Source organism: Podarcis bocagei (genome assembly GCF_964188305.1).
Source record: "Podarcis bocagei genome assembly, chromosome: 10".
Taxonomy (NCBI): domain Eukaryota; kingdom Metazoa; phylum Chordata; class Lepidosauria; order Squamata; family Lacertidae; genus Podarcis; species Podarcis bocagei.
In genome coordinates, this window is record NC_138135.1 from 2,153,056 (window position 1) to 2,172,660 (window position 19,605).

General features: G+C 44.5%; 1 protein-coding gene across 1 annotated transcript; it reads left to right on the plus strand.

The window, feature by feature from the left end:
- Window positions 1-879: 879 nt before the first annotated feature.
- On the plus strand, window positions 880-12,443 carry LOC308596879 (uncharacterized protein; the record flags this gene model as incomplete). Its single annotated transcript, XM_081212183.1, has 4 exons — window positions 880-1,337; window positions 4,416-4,560; window positions 10,407-11,263; window positions 12,422-12,443. The coding sequence occupies exons 3-4, from the start codon at window positions 10,755-10,757 to the stop codon at window positions 12,441-12,443; spliced, it is 531 nt and encodes a 176-aa protein (XP_081068309.1). The 5' UTR covers window positions 880-1,337; window positions 4,416-4,560; window positions 10,407-10,754.
- Window positions 12,444-19,605: the final 7,162 nt, after the last annotated feature.

Below are 19,605 nucleotides of genomic sequence, written 5' to 3' on the forward strand. Positions count from 1 at the left end.
ATCCCTGGAAAGTGGGGGGTCCTGTCCCCCCCCTTCCTTCCTGCAATCTCCATCCTCTTCCTGCCCCATAAGCCCCTGCCCTGTCCAGACACAGCGATTCTGCCCAGTCCATTCCTTGGTCCCCTGGAGAGGAGAGGAAGTCCAGAGGAAGAGATGTCAGTATTTGTGAAAAGAAAAGAGAAGGTTCTGGCCTCCCTTGGTCGCCTCAGCCTGCTCCTTGGGCCCTTGTCAGCATGAAAGAGTCCACGAGAAGAGCATCCTTGCAGAGTACTTTCTGCTTTTACAGTGGTACCTCGGGTTACAGACGCTTCAGGTTACAGACGCTTCAGGTTACAGACTCCGATAACTGAGAAATTGTACCTCATGTTAAGAACTTTGCTTCAGGATGAAAACAGAAATCGTGCTCTGGCGGCACAGCGGCAGCAGGAGGCCCCATTAGCTAAAGTGGTGCTTCAGGTTAAGAACAGTTTCAGGTTATGAATGGAACTCCGGAATGAATTTTTAGCCATGACAAGAGAGGAGGGGGGAGGCCTTCTCAGAAGCGGCTCTTGGTTTCCGCAATCCCACCCAGGAAGCAGCCAGAAGCCTTTTCCTCTCTCTCAGGCTTCCATCTTTAAGCGTCTTTTCCGCTGAGTTGGTCTTTAAGGTGCTACTGGAAGGAATTTTTTTATTTTGACTATGGCAGACCAACACGGCTACCTATCTACTACTTTTCCGCTGAGGATGAGGATAATGTACACCTGTCCTCAGAAACAGGGGTGCAGAGTCCATGGAATGGCTCTCAGGATTGATACGGAAGTTGCACCTCAAAAGCATTTCTGTTCCTCTTATTCTTTGTAGGCAATGTCAGAGTGACTGACAAGCTGAGATACAATCCGATGACAGCGACTGCATGAATCTTTTGTCACGTGACAAAGACACATGAGAGCAGAAGCAGCCAAGCAGGCTGGGAAGTGCAGGGACTGCACAGTCATTTGGGCCTCCTCAATTTATTCAGGCTTAACTGCTAACTGTGGAGTCATTCTGACATGTGACGTAGTAGCCAGTTGCACTTTGTGCTCTCTGTAAGATTTCAGCAAGAGTCTGTCTGTCTCAGCCGTGAGCAGAGTCTGTATGCAATCTCAGTCAAACTGTTTGGAACCATGTTGTTTATGAAGAAGCTTCTTTTAATTCAGTAAAGCTTTTATTCTTTAAAACTCTGCATTATTAATTTACGCTGCGTGTCATCTTCCCAGTCAAAGGACCCCTTTTCAGGATAGACAGTGCCTGTGGCTGGAGGCTCTACACACCGGGTGTGCCTGTGGAGGCCAAAGACTGCCAGTATTAGCACAGGTGAGGTGTGTGACCTCCCCAAATTTACAGATTGTATATGAATGAGAAGTCGTGGGTGGGATTACAGCAACCCTGTGATTTTCTCCAGCTATAACATTTTGTGAGCTGATATAGCAGTACGAATTCCAAAATAACTTTTAAAAACCCCACAAGATCATCATCATCATCATCATCACATTTATACCCCCAGGCCTTAGTTTGTCTCCCCATGATCTAGAGAAAACACCAGCTTTGAATCATGCAGAGTAAAACTACCAGAACTTTCTTGAACCGATAGGTTAGGAATTATTGCTGTACTTAGATCCGTACTTTTCTATGTCTGTACAATTTAGCAGAGTAACATTCTCCCTTTTAAACTTACAGCGGATGCATTTGCTCAGGCTTGCTAAAGCCTCTAAAATAAGATTCCTTGGTAATTTCCACTTTAGTCCCTCATAAAAAGACAGACGCGACACAATCTTCTATAAAAGTATAAAAAGAGTTTACTCACGCATTCTGTTCACAAATGGATCCCAGAAGGCGGTGACCCCCAGGCTGCACACCTGGTCCTTCAGGGGCACAGTTACCCCATCAGGACCAGGAGTGCCCCCACCCTCCCCCAGGGACAGTATTTCTGACTTGTCAGGATTCAACCTCAATGTGTTAGCCGCCATCCATCCTCCAACCACCTCCAAACAGACACACAGGGCATTCACCATCTTCACTAGTTCCAATTTAAAAGAAAGGAAGAGAAATGAGATTGAAAATGACAGACTATGCGGAATTGGATAAATTATCGTATTTTTCGCCCCATAAGACGCACCTAGATTTTTTTGGGGGGGGGGGAAATAAAGGGAAAAAAATTTATTTCCCCCCCAGGTGCGTTGCGCTACACCAGGAGCATGGGGCGTGCGGAGCTCAGCGCGCCCCAAGCTTCTGCGTGCCGGCAAGGTCTCCGCTAGCGTGGGAGAGCCGGGCGCCTCTCCCAGGGCTAGCGGACCCCTGCGCTAATCCAGAAGCTTGGGGCAAGCTGAGGTCAGCGCGCCCCAAGCTTCTGCGTACCGGCAAGCAGTCCGCTAGCCCTGGGAGAGCCGCGGGGCTCTCCCAGGGCTAGCGGATCGCTGCGCTACACCAGGAGCTTGGGGCGTGCTGAGCTCAGCGCGCCCCAAGCTTCTGCGTGCCAGCAAGCAGTCCGCTAGCCCTGGGAGAGCCGCGGGGCTCTCCCAGGGCTAGCGGATCGCTGCGCTACACCAGGAGCTTGGGGCGTGCGGAGCTCAGCGCGCCCCAAGCTTCTGCGTGCCGGCAAGCAGTCCGCTAGCCCTGGGAGAGCCGCGGGGCTCTCCCAGGGCTAACGGATCACTGCGCTACACCAGGAGCTTGGGGCGTGCTGAGCTCAGCGCGCCCCAAGCTTCTGCGTGCGCGCAAGCAGTCCGCTAGCCTTGGGAGAGCCGCGGGGCTCTCCCAGGGCTAGCGGATCGCTGCGCTATACCAGGAGCTTGGGGCGTGCTGAGCTCAGCGCGCCCCAAGCTTCTAGGTGCGCGCAAGCAGTCCGCTGCCGCCCCAAGCCTCGCGCACCCGGCAGGAGGTCCCACCGGGTGCGCGAGGCTTGGGGCGGCAGCGGACTGCTTGCGTGCACCTAGAAGCTTGGGGCGGGCTGAGCTCAGCTGGCCCCAAGCTTCTAGGTGCGCGCAAGCAGTCCGCTGCCGTCCCAAGCCTCGCGCACCCGGTTCGACCTCCTGCCGGGTGCGCGAGGCTTGCAGACACTTGCCCGAAGCAGGGGGGAGCCCTCCCGAGGGCTCCCCGTGCTTCGGGCGACAGGCTGCCGCCCCAAGCCTCACGCACCCGGTGGGACCTCCTGCCGGGCGCGCGAGGCTTGCAGGCATTCGCCCCATAAGACGCACCCCGATTTCCCCTTCATTTTTGGAGGGGAAAAAGTGCGTCTTATGGGGTGAAAAATACGGTAACTGGGAAAATCAGATATACCAAAGACCAAAAGTTCATCAAAGAGTGGGGAAAGTTTGTAGATTATCTGAAAAACATATGTGGTGTGAACACAACGCTAGTGGGATTTCAAGAGGCACTGTAAAAACGGAGAAGTATTGTTAAATGGAAATAGTGGGAGAAGGGAAGTGTAATGGCAATACGAAAAGAGGAATGTGTAACTACAGACTTTCATTAGCTTTCAAGGGGCCACATGATACATTGTGGTCTTTTCTTCGAAAAACAAATATTTTGAATACTTTTACAGTGCCGTATGATGTAAATACAGGATCCGGGTGGCGCTGTGGGTTAAACCACAGAGCGTAGGACTTGCCAATCAGAAGGTCAGCGGTTCGAATCCCCGTGATGCGGTGAGCTCCCATTGCTCGGTCCCTGCTCCTGCCAACCTAGCAGTTTGAAAGCACGTCAAAGTGCAGGTAGATCAATAGGTACCACTCCGGCAGGAAGGTAAATGGCGTTTCCATGCGCTGCTCTGGTTCGCCAGAAGCGGCTCAGTCATACTGGCCACATGACTCGGAAGCTGTATGCCGCTGGCTCCCTCGGCCAATAAAGCGAGATGAGCACCGCAACCCCACAGTCGGCCACGACTGGACCTAATGGTCAGGGGTCTCTTTACCTTTACCTTTATAATGTAAATTTTGTTTCTGTTTCCCTTGTTCCACATCGGAGAGACTTTGATACACAGCTCTGAGCCCATCTCCCCCCTTGAAACTGCTGTGTTTGTAGCACTGCCAGCCTGGGCAGTGTGTTTGGGGGTCCTGGGCTGCCTAGACAACCAGACCCCCTTCTCAGCCCGGCTGATATGGTCCCAAGGAAAGCAGAGCAGTATGTTTGGCACCAGCTTGGCTGCAGGAGTTGAATGAAGACTGCAGGAGTCTTAGAGACTCCACTCTGGATTTGTGTGGGTTTCCCTCCATAGCCTTTTCTTCTCCTGAACATAACTCACGAGGCAGTGAAGGTTTAGGACCAGAGTTTTCCTTCTCGATGGGCTTCCTTCCCCGGTTGATGATCCCTTCTGCCCTTCACTTTCCTCTGCAGGATGGGCAGAATCTGCCTTCTGGACTGTGGGATTCACTGTTCTTCTCATCCTCTCTATCCACCAGGGCTTGACTTCAGGTGCAGCAGAATTGCCCAGCCCCCCAAGGATTTGAGACCCATCAGCTATCCTCACCTGGTTTTGCCAGCCGGTTGAAGCCATTCCTGGGATTGTGGCCCCTGATTCATCCTGACAGCTTCTGGAAGGCACAGGTGAGAGCTGAGTGCAGGGTGGGGACCACCAAAGGTACTACCGCTCCCATGACACCTCATGACATCATATAATAGCTATATTTGAGACAGAACCAGAATGAATTCCTGTCTCTAGAAATAACACAACTTCAGGCCATCAATAATTCAACACTACATATTCAAGGTTGAAGTTTTCACTAGTACAGTTATCCATTTGCCTTTAATATGCAGCTTTTTCAGTGTCACTTTAGGATGGGCTCGAGATCAGGCAGCCCATCATTATTATAATCAGAAAAGTGAGCAAAGTGAGCAAAATAAGAAGGAACAACACTTTGCACCTCCTCACAAACTGCTGCTGCAAGCTACCAAAATCTGCCTAACGGTTTGCCCCTTTAGAGGCAAGGTGATAAACTGGCATTATAAGAGTGATATAAGGAGATATCTAGCGGAGCTTCTGAGGGTAACCCCTAGCTCTGTTGACTTGAAGTATACTGATCATATTAGCAGCAGACCTCAGAGGCAGAGAGTGCTGCTCTCCTTTAAAACCAAAAAGCTCCCTGCACTTATTATGTCCTCAAGAAGCCTTCTAATTAACTATGGAATCCTTGCTACAAGAGTCTTTACCAATACCAAGACCTGCCCCCTCTTACCAAACTGCTTGTTCAAAAAGAAAGCAGATAAGTCTGAGGGTCCGCCAATTGCCACGACCCCAACTCCCCTGGCCGCAGATCTAATCAGCTGGATTGACGCCCCCCTGCCTCCACTGACAAAGGCTATACATCTGGAGAATTCTACGGAGCGTGAGTTACTTCTATCCTTCTCCCAATTGCCAAAACTGGAGCGAACAGAGATAACGGACAGATTGGACGAGTTGCTACTCTGTCTCCGTAACTCAGAAGATCATGCTCATGTAAATAAGATGAATTCCTCACCAATTGTAGATCAGTCTACACAAGCCCAAGTGGTACCTGTTTTAACGACCTTTGATTTGCAACCTGGCTGTACACGGCCTCGGGATGTCAAGCCCGGGCAGGATACAGTGGAAGATTCGACAACCCTCTGGTCAAACTCGGAAGCTGTGGCAAGACTGGATGCTCTTTTGGAGGCAAACCGAAAAGGATGCCTTCCACCTGCCTTACACTGCATGTTCCCTACAGCAACCGCAGATCCAAAAGGCCCACCCCCCTCAATCTTAGAGCATACTTTAAATGTAGAGTCTATGGACCTGTCGTTAAGTGATACTCCCGTGTACCAGAATCCATCCCTGCAGCTACCAATAATTAAGCCTCAATCCATGGCTGCTGCTGCGGTAAGTAGTGCTCGGAAATTGCCTGGTAAACAAGCTACAATTACTTCCTTCTTCCAGCCTATTGTCCCCCCTCGCCGCGTGCATTCCCAGGTGGATTCTGCCGTGCTGGTTCCGCAAGGCCCAGCATGACTCGAAGGGGTGACCAGGAGATTACTCACTTTCTTATCCTGGAATGTAGCTGGCATTAAACCTAAGCTGATGGATCCATCCTTTGTCGCCTACATAAAAGGCAGTCATATTCTTTTGCTGCAAGAGACCTGGGCTTGTGAGGGCTTCTCCCTATCAGGGTATAAGGGCTTCTACCTGAATGCACAACAGAATTTACTATCACCTGGCAGACCACAAGGTGGGTTGGCTACCCTAGTTTCTTTGGCCTTAAATCTGCAGGTGGAACAAATCGACATCCAGTCGTCATCCATGCTGGGTGTAAAGCTACAAACAGCAGAGGAAGTGTTCGTGGTGATTAATGTTTATTTGCACCCAATCTATAAGAAAAACCTGGTGGACCAAAGATGGAGGGGAATTCAACTGACTCTTGAAACTCTCCTAGGGAAATACCCTGAAGCCACCTTCCTAGTTGCAGGAGATTTCAACGGCCGATTGTCTCACTCTGATAAATCATTTAAAGATAGGTAGCCGTGTTGGTCTGCCATAGTCAAAATAAAAAAATTCCTTCCAGTAGCACCTTAAAGACCAACTAAGTTAGTTCTTGGTATGAGCTTTCGTGAGCATGCACACTTCTTCAGATACCTTAAGAAGTGTGCATGCACACGAAAGCTCATACCAAGAACTAATTTAGTTGGTCTTTAAGGTGCTACTGGAAGGAATTTTTTTATTTTGATAAATCATTATTTGCTAAATATAATAAATATCCCTCACTACCCATTTTAACCTCAGACCTTTTACCCAGGAACTTTAAAGACAGTGTTGCTACATACACAGGTTTTAAATGTAGACAAACTTTGATGGCTCTTAATTTTCACCTTCTAAATGGAGCTCTCAGTTCTGATTACCCTGCCAAATTTACTTTCTGGTCAGGCTCCCGAGCCTCTACCATACCATAGACTTTATTTGGACATCAGTAGACCTAATTCCCAAAATTTCCAACTTTAGGGTGGTAACGAGGCTGGAAAGTGACCATTTTCCATTAGAACTCTCTCTGACCCTGGATGGAGAATTGGCTACCTATTCCTGTGTACCTATTACAAATAACCAGCTTCAGATGAGGCCCACTGCCTTAAAATGGACCGACAATATGGCTCAACGGATAAATGAACTCCTTTGGTCTGACCAACTGCAAGAGACAAGGGACTCCCTTAACCAGGCAGTTGAGCCACTGCCATTATATGACAATTTAGTAGAACCGCTAAAACCTTCGTGGCTAAGACCCCGGTAATGAATAGTAACCATTTCTCCCATAAAAAGTGGTTTGATGAGGAATGTAGGCACTTCAAGAACAACCTATATAATGAATTCTTGGCATATAGGGCATCAAATGACCCCGTACCTAGCAGTCACCTTATGAACCTCAAGAGAAGGTATAAAGCACTATTAAAGGAAAAGAAGCTTGCGGCAGAAAGAAATGATTGGAAGAACCTTCTAAAAGCTGCAGAAAATAGAAATCCCTCCTCCTTTTGGCACCAAATTTCTCAATACCTGGGTAGACCGTTGTCAAGGATAGAACCCCAAATTTCAGCTGACACCTGGGAAAGCTTCTTCTCCGATTTATATGCAGCTCACGCAGCCAGCGGAGGAAGGTTAGATTTGGCCCCCTTGCCAGAGTGGGATCCCGTTACCTGCTCTGAAGTGGAAACACTTATAGGCCAATTTGAGGCGGGCAAGGCACCCGGAGACGATCTTATTTCCATAGATGTTATTAAAGCCAACAAGGATTGATGGTGTCCACCCCAGCAGCTCTTTTTACTTATATAAACAAAACAGCACAATTTCCTCCAAGCTGGAACTCTGCACTGATTGTGTTAATTCACAAGAAAGGGCCGCGCACAGACCCGGCCAATTTTAGACCAATTAGCCTCTTAAATGTTATCGGGAAGATCTATTCAAGTTAACAAATTAACGACCTGGATGGAAAGCAACAATATCATTGCAGAGGAACAGGCGGGTTTCCTCCCCGGAAGATCAACAACAGACCAAATCTTAATCCTAAATCACTTGGCCACCAACTACGCTGGCAATGGCCTAAAAGCCCTCCACGTCGCCTTTATAGACTTTAAGCAGGCCTTTGATCTAATTCCCAGGAACCAGCTATGGACAAAATTGGCAGCGACATCTATCGACCACCGCCTTCTCCTGCTGATTATTAATTTGCATACAAATACCCTCTTGAGGATTAGGATAGATAGTAAGGGGCTAGTCTCCAATCTGGTTGCCACCACTAGGGGGGGTAAGACAGGGCTGTTTGCTTGCCCCTGCTCTGTTTAATTTCTATATTAATTCACTAGTGGTGCATATGGCAAATGCTGATTTCCATCCACCAAAACTGGCAGGACGAGCCTTGAATGTCCTACTGTATGCGGACGATGCCACCCTATTAGCTACCTCCCCCATCGGATTAAGGAGGATGCTTCGAGCTCTTCATGAATATGAGACCCAACACGAGCTCCAACTAAACTATGCCAAGACCAAAATAATGGTCTTTGCTGCTCGACTGAAACCTAATTTATGGTCAATTAATGGTATTCCTTTAGAGCAGGTCGGTTGCTTCAAATACCTGGGTCAGGTTGTAAGATCAAATAGGTCCTTCCTGGGGCACAGAGAATACATAGCCTCGAACGCATCCAAAGCAGCCCTGGTGATTAGAACCCTGTACTCCAAGACAGGCACAAACTGTCAAAGTTGCCTTACAACTCTTTAAAATGAAAGTCCTCCCTCTTCTGCTGGTGGGCATTGCCTTGGGCTCGCATAGGGATTTTGAAAAATTGGAATCTATCCAAACCCAATTCCTCAGGGCCATACTCAGGATCCCCCCCTCTGTGGCAGGTGCGATCATGAGACTGGAAACCGGTTGTCAAGCCTTTAGGTATGTGGCCCTGAAAGCGAAGTTATGGCTATGGCTCAAGCTCTGTTTCAGACTGGTGTGTTTGGCCCCCTTGATTCTGAGGGATAACTTTAAATCTCAATGGGAAGGGGAGATAGTGGAGGAAGTGCAGAAGTGCGGGTTGTCCTCCCTTTATATAGAGTCCATGACGTATAGCCACGCAAAGGCGGTGATCGCTCAAAGATTAAGGGATATTGCCAGACAGGAGGACATAGCTCGTGTGAAACATGGGTTGTTTCTGGGGGAGCAGTTGTATCGGGCTGCTCCAGCTCGCTACCTGGCGGATATCCACTACGTGGAATACCGCAGACTATTTACTGCGGCTAGGCTGAATGTTCTTGACTCGGCGGTTCTGAAGGGAAGATATGGAGGAGTCCCATATGACCAGAGATTATGCCACTGTGCATTGGGTGAGGTAGAATCCACTGAGCTGTCCCATCTACAACGATTTAAGACAGTATCTTATAACTCCATACTTACCCCAGCTCAGTTCCCGACAAAGAGGAAAGCAGACAGCATATCTGCTAAATAAGTCTTCTGGGAAAACAACTTTGTCAGTGGCTAAATTTCTGTTCCTGGCACTCAAGCGTCGGAAATGTTTAACTGAAAGCCCTGGTGTGGGTTATCTGTGAGAGGTCTAGTACTGTGGCCCTACCTTATTTATGTACCCCTATGATGTTATAGTTTATAATTATTGTGTAATGTTTTATTTCTGACTATCGGTCGAATAAAGGAAATTGATTGATAATTCAACACTACATATTCAAGGTTGAAGTTTTCACTAGTACAGTTATCCATTTGCCTTTAATATGCAGCTTTTTCAGTGTCACTTTAGGATGGGCTCGAGATCAGGCAGCCCATCATTATTATAAGGAGCAGTGGGGGTCTGGGATCCCGATGTGCCAGCTGCTTTTCTTCTGCTTCTCCTGCTCTCTCCATGCAATGTGAGGCATGTAGATGGAGGTCCATCTCCAAGAACAGGAGCTTCCCTGAGCACCCATTCAGCTGACCCAAAGCACCAAGCCTTGTCACTAGTTCTCTGACTGACCCAGACCACAGTCCCTGTAGATGATGTAGGCCTGGGCCTCCCAAAATGGTCCACATGGACCTCTTGTGGCCAATGAGACTGTGCAGGTGATTCATAAAGATCTAGAGGTGGATGCAGGATTATGATGCAGAGGATGGGAAATATGCAAAGGAACGATGGACCAGAGAAAGAGAGGGCCTGTTCCCGGACAGAGAGCAGCTGCCTTTACTGTGAGGAAACAATTGATTTGAAAAGGCTGTATTCCAAGATCATGCTGCTTTATTAACAATGATGAGGATTATGAAAGGTGGTGATGCATTACTATCATTTGATGACATTGCTTTTTCATTTCCAAAAAATTGGGAACATGGGTAGGAGGCGGGGGAATGTAGGAGATGTTGATATAAGAGAAGGGGCTAATGGCGCTTGATGTGCTCTCTTTCCCTTTGTTCTCTTCCTTGAAACCCAAACAGGATTTCCTTTCCTCCCACTCTGAAGAAGGTGATGGAGAAGACATTCAGAATTCCAAGGAATGGGGCACCTTTCGTTTCATGAGGAATAGAAATTAAAATGTGTGAAATGTGGGATATGCTTCATTGAATGAGGACACATAGCTCACATCAATGACTCCGAGAGGAGAAACCATTTAAAGGTATGGAGTGTGGGAAAAGTTTCACTGATAGTGGAAAACTTAGAACACATCAGCGGATTTACATGGACAAGAAAGGATTACAGTGCAGGGAGTGTGGAAGAACTTCAGTCAGAGAGGATTCCTCAATATACATCAGTGGACTCACACAGGGGAAAAACCATTTAAATGCATGGAGTGCGGGAAAAGCTTCCGTCAGAGTGGACACTTAAGTTCACATCTACGGATTCACACGGGTGAAAAACTTTTTAAATGCATGGAGTGTGGGAAGAGCTTCAGACAGAATGGAAAACTTAAATTACACCAGCGAAGTCACACTGGTGAAAAACCATATAAATGTATGGAGTGTGGAAAGAGCTTCAGTCAGATTGGAAACCGCAATATGCATCAACGGACGCATACAGGGGAGAAACCTTTTAAATGTAGGGAGTGCGGAAAGAGCTTTAGTGATAGTGGAAACCTTAGAAAACATCAACGGACTCACACAGGGGAAAAACCATTTAAATGTATGGAGTGTGAAAAGAGCTTTAGTGGTAGTGGAAGCCTTAGAATACATCAACGGACTCACACAGGGGAGAAACCATATAAATGTATAGAGTGTGGAAAGAGCTTTAGTGATAGTGGAGACCTTAGAAAACATCAACGGATTCACACAGGGGAGAAACCATATAAATGTACAGAGTGCGGAAAGAGCTTCAGTGATAGTGGAGGCCTTAGAAAACATCAACGGATTCACACAGGGGAGAAACCATATAAATGTATAGAATGCAGAAAGAGCTTCAGGCTGAGTGGAGACCTTAGAAAACATCAACGGATTCACACAGGGGAGAAACCATTTCAATGTATGGAGTGTGGAAAGAGCTTCAGTCAGAGTGGACAGTTAAGTTCACACCTACGGATTCACACGAGTGAAAAACCTTTTAAATGCATGGAGTGTGGGAAGAGCTTCAGGCAGAATGCAGAACTTAAATTACACCAGCGAAGTCACACTGGTGAAAAACCATATAAATGCGTGGAGTGTGGAAAGAGCTTCAGGCTGAGTGGAGACCTTAGAAATCATCAACGGACTCACACAGGGGAGAAACCATTTCAATGTATGGAGTGTGGAAAGATCTTCAGTCGAAGTGGACACCTCAATAAACATCACCAGACTCACACAGGGGAGAAACCATTTCAATGTATGGAGTGTGGAAAGAGCTTCAGACGGAGTGGACACCTCAATAAACATCACCAGACTCACACAGGGGAGAAACCATATAAATGTATGGAGTGTGGAAAGAGCTTCAGTCGGAGTGAACACCTCAATAGACATCACCAGACTCACACAGGGGAGAAACCATATAAATGTATGGAGTGTGGAAAGAGCTTCATTCAGATTGGAAACCTTAGAAAACATCAACGGACTCATAAAGGGTGAAACCATTTAAATGTATAGAATGTGGAAAGAGCTTCAGTAAGAGTGGACACCTCAATATACATCAACGGACACACACAGGGGAGAAACCATAAGAATGCATGGAATGCGGAAAGTGCTTCAGTTTCTTTTCTTTATATATATATATATATATATATATATATAATATATATATATATATATATATATATAATATTTATTAAGATTTTTTGAAATATTACAGTAAAAAAGAAAAAGAAAAAGAAAAATACAAAATAAAAACAGTTAAAAACACACCTATTTTCTATTACTTATTTTCCTTTAGCTTATTTCCCGGACCTCCTCATACCTCCCTTTTTTGTATTCCGCTTCAATTCATTGGTTCAACAAATCCTTACCATTAGATTTTAACCCATTTATAACCCTTTTTTCATATTCTCTTAAAGCACTACAGCTGGGAACCCTTAATTGCTATCCAACATCATTTTATCATTCATTAATTTTACAATATTTCTGTAGATAGTCTTTAAATTTCTTCCAATCTTCTTCCACCGACTCTTCTCCCTGGTCTCGGATTCTTCTAGTCATTTCTGCCAGTTCCATATAGTCCATCACCTTCATCTGCCATTCTTCCAAAGTGGGTAGTTCTTGTGTCTTCCAATACTTTGCAATGAGTATTCTTGCTGCTGTTGTAGCATACATAAAAAAGTTCTGTCCTTCTTTGACACCAATTGGCCGACCATGCCCAGAAGAAAGGCCTCTGGTTTCTTCAAGAAGGTATATTTAAATACCTTTTTCAGTTCATTATATATCATTTCCCAGAAGCCCTTAATCCTTGGGCACGTCCACCAAAGGTGAAAGAATGTACCTTCAGTTTCTTTACAGTTCCAGCATTTATTATTGGGCAAATGATAAATTTTTGCAAGCTTGACTGGGGTCATGTACCACCTGTATATCATTTTCATAATATTCTCTCTTAGGGCATTACATGCCGTAAACGTCATACCTGTAGTCCATAACTGTTCCCAATCAGCAAACATAATATTATGTCCAACATCTTGTGCCCATTTAATCATAGCAGATTTCACCATTTCATCCTGAGTATTCCATTTCAACAGCAAGTTATACATCTTTGACAAAATCTTAGTTTTGGGTTCTAACAGTTCTGTTTCTAATTTTGATTTTACCACCTAGAAGCCAATTTTCTTATCCAAATTATATGCCTCCATTATCTGATAATAATGAAGCCAGTCTCACACTTTGTTTTTTAATTTCTGAAAACACTGCAGTTCCAGTCTATCTCCTTCTTGTTCCAAAATTTCCCAATATTTCGCCCATTTGGCCTCCATATTGAGCCTTTTCAGAGCTTTCGCTTCCATCGGTGACAACCACCTTGGGGTTTTATTTGCCAATAAATCCTTGTATCTTATCCAAACGTTAAACAATGCTTTCCTGACAATATGATTTTTGAATGCTTTATGTCCATTGACCTTATCATACCATAAATATGCATGTCATCCAAATACGTTGTTAAAGCCTTCTAGATCCAAAATGTCTGTATTTTCAAGAAGTAGCCATTCTTTCAACCAGCAAAAAGCTGCTGATTCATAGTAAAGTTTAAAGTCCGGCAGGGCAAATCCACCCCTTTCCTTTGCATCAGTTAATATCTTAAATTTTATTCTGGGCTTCTTGCCCTGCCAGACAAATCTAGATATATCCCTCTGCCACTTCTTGAAACAGTCCATCTAGTCCACAATTTTCAATGTCTATAACAAAAACAACATTCTAGGCAATACATTCATTTTTATCACAGCAATACGACGCAACAGTGAAAGCTTCAAATTTGACCAAATTTCTAAATCTTTTTTCACTTCTGTCCAACATGTTTCATAATTATCTTTAAATAAGTTCCCATTTTTGGCTGTCATATTAATCCCTAAGTATTTCATTTTCTTAACCACAGTCAGGCCTGTCTCATTCTGAAACCTGTCTCTTTCAATCGGTGTTCAATTTTTCTCTAAAACCTTAGTTTTTAGATTGTTCAGTTTAAATCCTGCCACTTGACCAAATTCTTGAATTAATTCTAAAACCCTTTTAGTACTAGATTCTGGCTCCTGTAACGTCAATACTGAGTCATCTGCAAATGCTCTCAGTTTGTACTGTTTGGCTCCGACCTGTATACCTTTAACCAACCGGTCCCTTCTAATCATATTCAGCAGAACCTCCAGGACCGATATGAAAAGCAGTGGGGAGATTGGGCACCCCTGTCGTGTCCCTTTTTCTATCTTAAATTCTGCCATCACCACATTATTTACAATTAATTTAGCCTTTTGTTCAGAGTATATTGCACCTATACCATTTTCAAAACCTTGGCCTACCCCCATCTCCTGTAGGTTCTTCTTCATGAAACTCCAAGAGATATTGTCAAAAGCTTTCTTCGCATCCACAAATATCAGAACTGCTTTAGTGTTTATTTTTTTTTTATAAAATTTTTATTGGTTTTACAAAATTTTAGAAAACAAACAAACACTTAAAAGGACAAACATACATATATAATTTCATATCATATTTTCATAAACCTCTTTTCTGGGACTTCCCCATACCCCCCCTTTCTGCATCCCAATGTCCATAATTTTATAGCAACTCCCAATTGTTACTTTCCAACCTCTGTCATCTTAGTCCTCTCCATATTCTGACCTTATATCACTGTATCCCTTTGTTTCTGAGAACCACAACACTTTAACATTCATTAAGTTTATAATAGTCCTTAAGATAACTTTTAAATTTTCTCCATTCTTCTTCCACCATCTCTATTCGTTGGTCGTGGATTCTGCCTGTCATCTCCGCCAATGTCATATAGTCCATCACTTTCATCTGCCATTCTTCCAGAGTGGGTAGATCTTGTGTCTTCCAATACTTCGCGATAAGTATTCTTGCTGCTGTTGTAGCATACATAAAAAAAGTTCTATCCCTCTTTGACACCAATTGGCCGACAATGCCCAGGAGAAAGGCCTCTGGTTTTTTAGGAAAAGTACATTTAAGTACCTTTTTCATTTCATTATAGATCATTTCCCAGAAAGCCTTAATTTTCGGGCATGTCCACCAAAGGTGGTAGAAAGTACCTTCAGTCTCATTACATTTCCAGCATTTGTTATCGGGCAAATGATAAATTTTTGCCAGCTTGACTGGGGTCATGTACCACCTGTAGACCATTTTCATAATGTTTTCCTTTAAGGCATTACATGCCGTAAATTTGATACCGGTGTTCCATAACCATTCCCAGTCAGCTGACATAATGTTGTGACCAACATCCTGTGCCCACTTAATCATAGCCGATTTGACTGTTTCGTCCTGTGTATTCCATTTCAGCAACAAGTTATACATTCTAGATAAATTCTTAGTACTGGGTTCTAACAATTCAGTTTCTAGTTTTGATTTTTCCACTTGGAAGCCAATTTTCCTGTCCTGTTTGAAAAATTCCATTATCTGATGATATTGAAACCAATTTTGTACTTTATGTTTCAATTTCTCATGACTTTGTAATTTGAACTTATCTCCATCCTGTTCCAAAATTTCCCAATACTTCGGCCATCCGACCTCCATATTGAGTTTCTTCACTGCCTTGGCCTCCACTGGTGACACCCATCTAGGGGTTTTGTTTTCCAACAGATCTTTATATCTTATCCAAACATTGAACAATGCTTTTCTAACAATGTGATTTTTAAAGGCACTATTGATTCTGTCATACCATAGATATGCATGCCAACCAAAAGCGTTATTGAAACCTTCCAGATCTAAAATGTCTGTGTTCTCGAGGAGCATCCATTCTTTCAGCCAGCAAAATGCTGCTGCCTCATAGTACAATTTTAAGTCCGGCAGGGCAAAACCCCCTCTTTCTTTAGCATCTGTCAATATTTTAAATTTGATTCTGGGCTTTTTGCCCTGCCAGACAAATTTCGAGATATCTTTCTGCCACCTCTTGAAACATTCCATCTTATCCAGAATCTGCAAGGTCTGGAACAAAAATAACATTCTAGGCAATACATTCATTTTAATCACTGCAATTTGGCCTAACATTGACAATTTCAAATTTGACCATATTTCTAGATCTTTTTTAATCTCTGACCAACATTTTTCATAATTGTCCTTGTACAAATTCACATTTTTAGATGTCAAATAAACCCCTAGGTATTTAACCTTCTTGACCACCGTCAACCCTGTCTCCTCTTGGAATTCCTCTTTTTCCATCTCTGTTAAGTTTTTTCCTAAAACTTTGGTTTTTTGTTTATTCAACTTAAATCCAGCTACCTGGCCAAACAGTTGGATTATTTCTAAGACCCTTTTCGTACTAGTGTTTGGCTCTTGCAAAGTCAATACTAGGTCATCTGCAAATGCTCTTAACTTATACTGTTTAGCTCCGACCTGCACTCCTTTAACCTGCTGGTCATTCCTAATCATATTCAGCAACACCTCCAGAACTGAAATAAAGAGTAATGGGGAAATTGGGCACCCCTGTCGTGTTCCTTTTTCTATTTTAAGTTCCTCAGTTATTACATTATTTACAATCAATTTAGCTTTTTGTTCAGAATATATTGCAGCCATACCATTCTCAAAACCTTGGCCTACCCCCATCCCATGAAGATTCTTTATCATAAAGCTCCAAGAAATATTGTCAAAGGCTTTCTCCGCGTCCACGAAAATCAGTACTGCTTTAGTATTTATATTCACCTCTAGCTTTTCCAAAATGTCTATTATATTCCTTACGTTGTCTGCTAGGTGTCTTTTTGGAAGAAAGCCTGCTTGGTTCTTATGAATCTTTTCCATCAACACTTTTTAAAATCTTTTTGCCAAAATGTCTGCAAAAATTTTGTAATCCACATTAAGTAGTGATATTGGGCGGTAGTTCTTCAATTGGGTCTTTTCAGTCTCTGTCTTTGGTATGAGTGAAATATATGCTTCTTTCCACGATTCAGGTGCCTTTTTTCCCTCAAGGATCTCATTACAAACTTCTTTTAGTGGTTGAATCAACCATTCCTTCAGCGATTTGTAGTATCTGGAAGTCAGTCCATCTGGTCCTGGAGATTTGCCCAGTTGCATATTCTGAATGGCAGCCTCTATCTCTTGTTCTGTTATTCTCTGGTTCAGATCCATCTTACTTTGATGAGAGATTTTTTGTAATCCATATTTATCAAGGAATTTGTCTATATCTTCTTCGTTTTGCGGGCCTTGAGTATAAAGTTTTTTAAAGTAACTCAAAAAGCAATTTCTAATTTCATTGGGTTTAGATATATTTTTTCCATCCACTTCTAGGCTTGTAACTGCTTTAGTGTTTATATTCACTTCTAGTTTTCCCAAAATATCAATTATGTTCCTCAAATTATCAGACAAGTGTCTTCCCGGGAGAAAGCCCGCTTGGTCTTTATGATCTCTTCCATCAATACAAAGAGCTTCAGTTTCAATGCAAGCCTTAGAAGACATCATCTGACTCACACAGGGGAGAAACCATTTAAATGTATGGAGTTTGGAAGGAGCTTCAGTCCGAGTGGAACCCTTGATTTGCATCAACAAACTCCCACATGAGAGAAACCATATAAATGTCAAGTAGACAGAGGTTCAGACCTAGTGGAAGTCCTACATCAACAGACTCATGGACAGGAAGAACTTTAACAGTTGACACCCTACAAACCCATCAACCCTCAAAGAGGAGAAGCTGTTTAAAGGGAAAGATTGCAGAAAGTGCTTTAGTTATAATGTAGTGTTTAAGGAACATCTAAGGACTCAGAGGGGAGAACCCATTTAGATGTATGGAGTGTGGGACATGTTCCTTTCAGAGTCCACTCTTTTGTTCACAGCAATGAACTCAGCAGGAAATCCATCTTAAAAACATGTCATGTATTTGAGGTTCTGCTGTTTATATGTAAATCTGTATAGTAATGAAATAATGAAGGTAACGTCTCACTCTAGTGAGTATAATTTTAGATGTCAGGTACCTTTTGATAGTGAGGGGGAGTTGGTGAATCTGGATTTCTGGGATGCTCATTTGCCTGGAAGCAGCTGGCAGAAAGCTTTTCTTCATGAAGTCCCTGCAGATGCTGAGTTGCTGACTTCCCTCCCAGACGACAGGAAGCGAAAGTCGCACTTCCATTGCCCTGTGTCCTTCCACCCTCTTTCCTCCCTTGCTCCCTTCTGCCGGTGTGTGTGCCTGACTTAGATATCCTGCATGCTGTATTTTTTTTACTGCTGAAACTGGATTTGCTCTCAGGAGCTAAATTTTGTGCCTCTCTGGGGACCCAGTGAGAACTGTATGCTTTGAAAGCTCAGTAAACTATTACTGAAGAAGTCCTGCTGCCTCTCTTTGTGTGTTTCTGACCTCAGTGTGGGACTTGCTCTGTATGTGGCCCCTACCCTGCTGCTACTTGGCTCATGCCCTGGAGTTGCTCTACTCAAGCATGCAAGACGGTTTTTGCACCAAACTCTGTCATCCCCCCACCGCATGATCTCCAAGCACTGATTCTTCACCCAAACTTCATCCCTGCCTCCTAAGCATTCTGAAGAAAACTGATAATACTGTAAGTTAATGGGTGATTTTCCCCCAAGCCTAATTGCAAGAGGGGAACGGAGGGGCTGCAGGGACCAGGGAAGTCTCCTGATGGGCCAATCTTCACTCTTGAACCCCATGGGGCAACCCCAGAGCTCCTCCTTATTCTGGGGTTTGGGGAAGGTAGTATTTTTCCATAGTCCCAGAAGTTTTTATTCAGTCATGCTGCTAGGGAGTTTTCCTACCAGAGGCCCACAGTTCGTATTGCTATCATACTGATTTTACTGTTGTTTCTGCTTTTGCTGTCATGGAACAGCTGGGTGCAGGGGTGGGGGAGGCACCAGTTGGGGGACCTACAAGGGAAGAAGGCTTAGATCCTGGGGACTTGTGGTGGGATGGCAGTGAGCAGAAAGAGGGAGGAAAGGGAGCAGAACGGGAGGGGAGGTGTTGCAAGCTGAGGAGGAAACAGGGTTTGGTGAGCAGTAAGAGGCTGGGGCAGAGAGCAGTTTAGGCTCAGGGAGGGGAGAGGAGGGGGCCAGGAGACCCAGAGGAGGCCGGCTGCTGAAGCATCCAGGGAGACTCCCCCTCCTGCTGTGACCAGCTCCCCTCTCCCCTGGTCTCCCAGAGCACACTTGTTGTTGTTGTTTAGTCGTTTAGTTGTATCCGACTCTTCGTGACCCCATGGACATGCCGCTAGCCTCAAGAACACCATCCAACCATCTCATTCTCTGTCGTCCCCTTCTCCTTGTGCCCTCCATCTTTCCCAACATCAGGGTCTTTTCCAGGGAGTCTTCTCTTCTCATGAGGTGGCCCAGAGCACACAGAGAAATCCAGTTCAGACCCATGAGCCTGTACATTATATTAATGGGCGTAGGGTTTTTTTTGTCCCAACATGCATCACTTTAATCTCCTTGACAATGAACTGTATTTTCGGCCCATTCAGCCCATTTGGAGAAGTCCCTTTGGAGCTCCTTGCAATCTCTCTTTATTTGCTCCGGTTGGCTGGACTCCTCCCTTTATTCCGCAGGGACCCGCAGGGCTCAGCCCGACGAGCTGGGGGACTGAGCAGCCTCGCACCTAGATTTTTCTGTA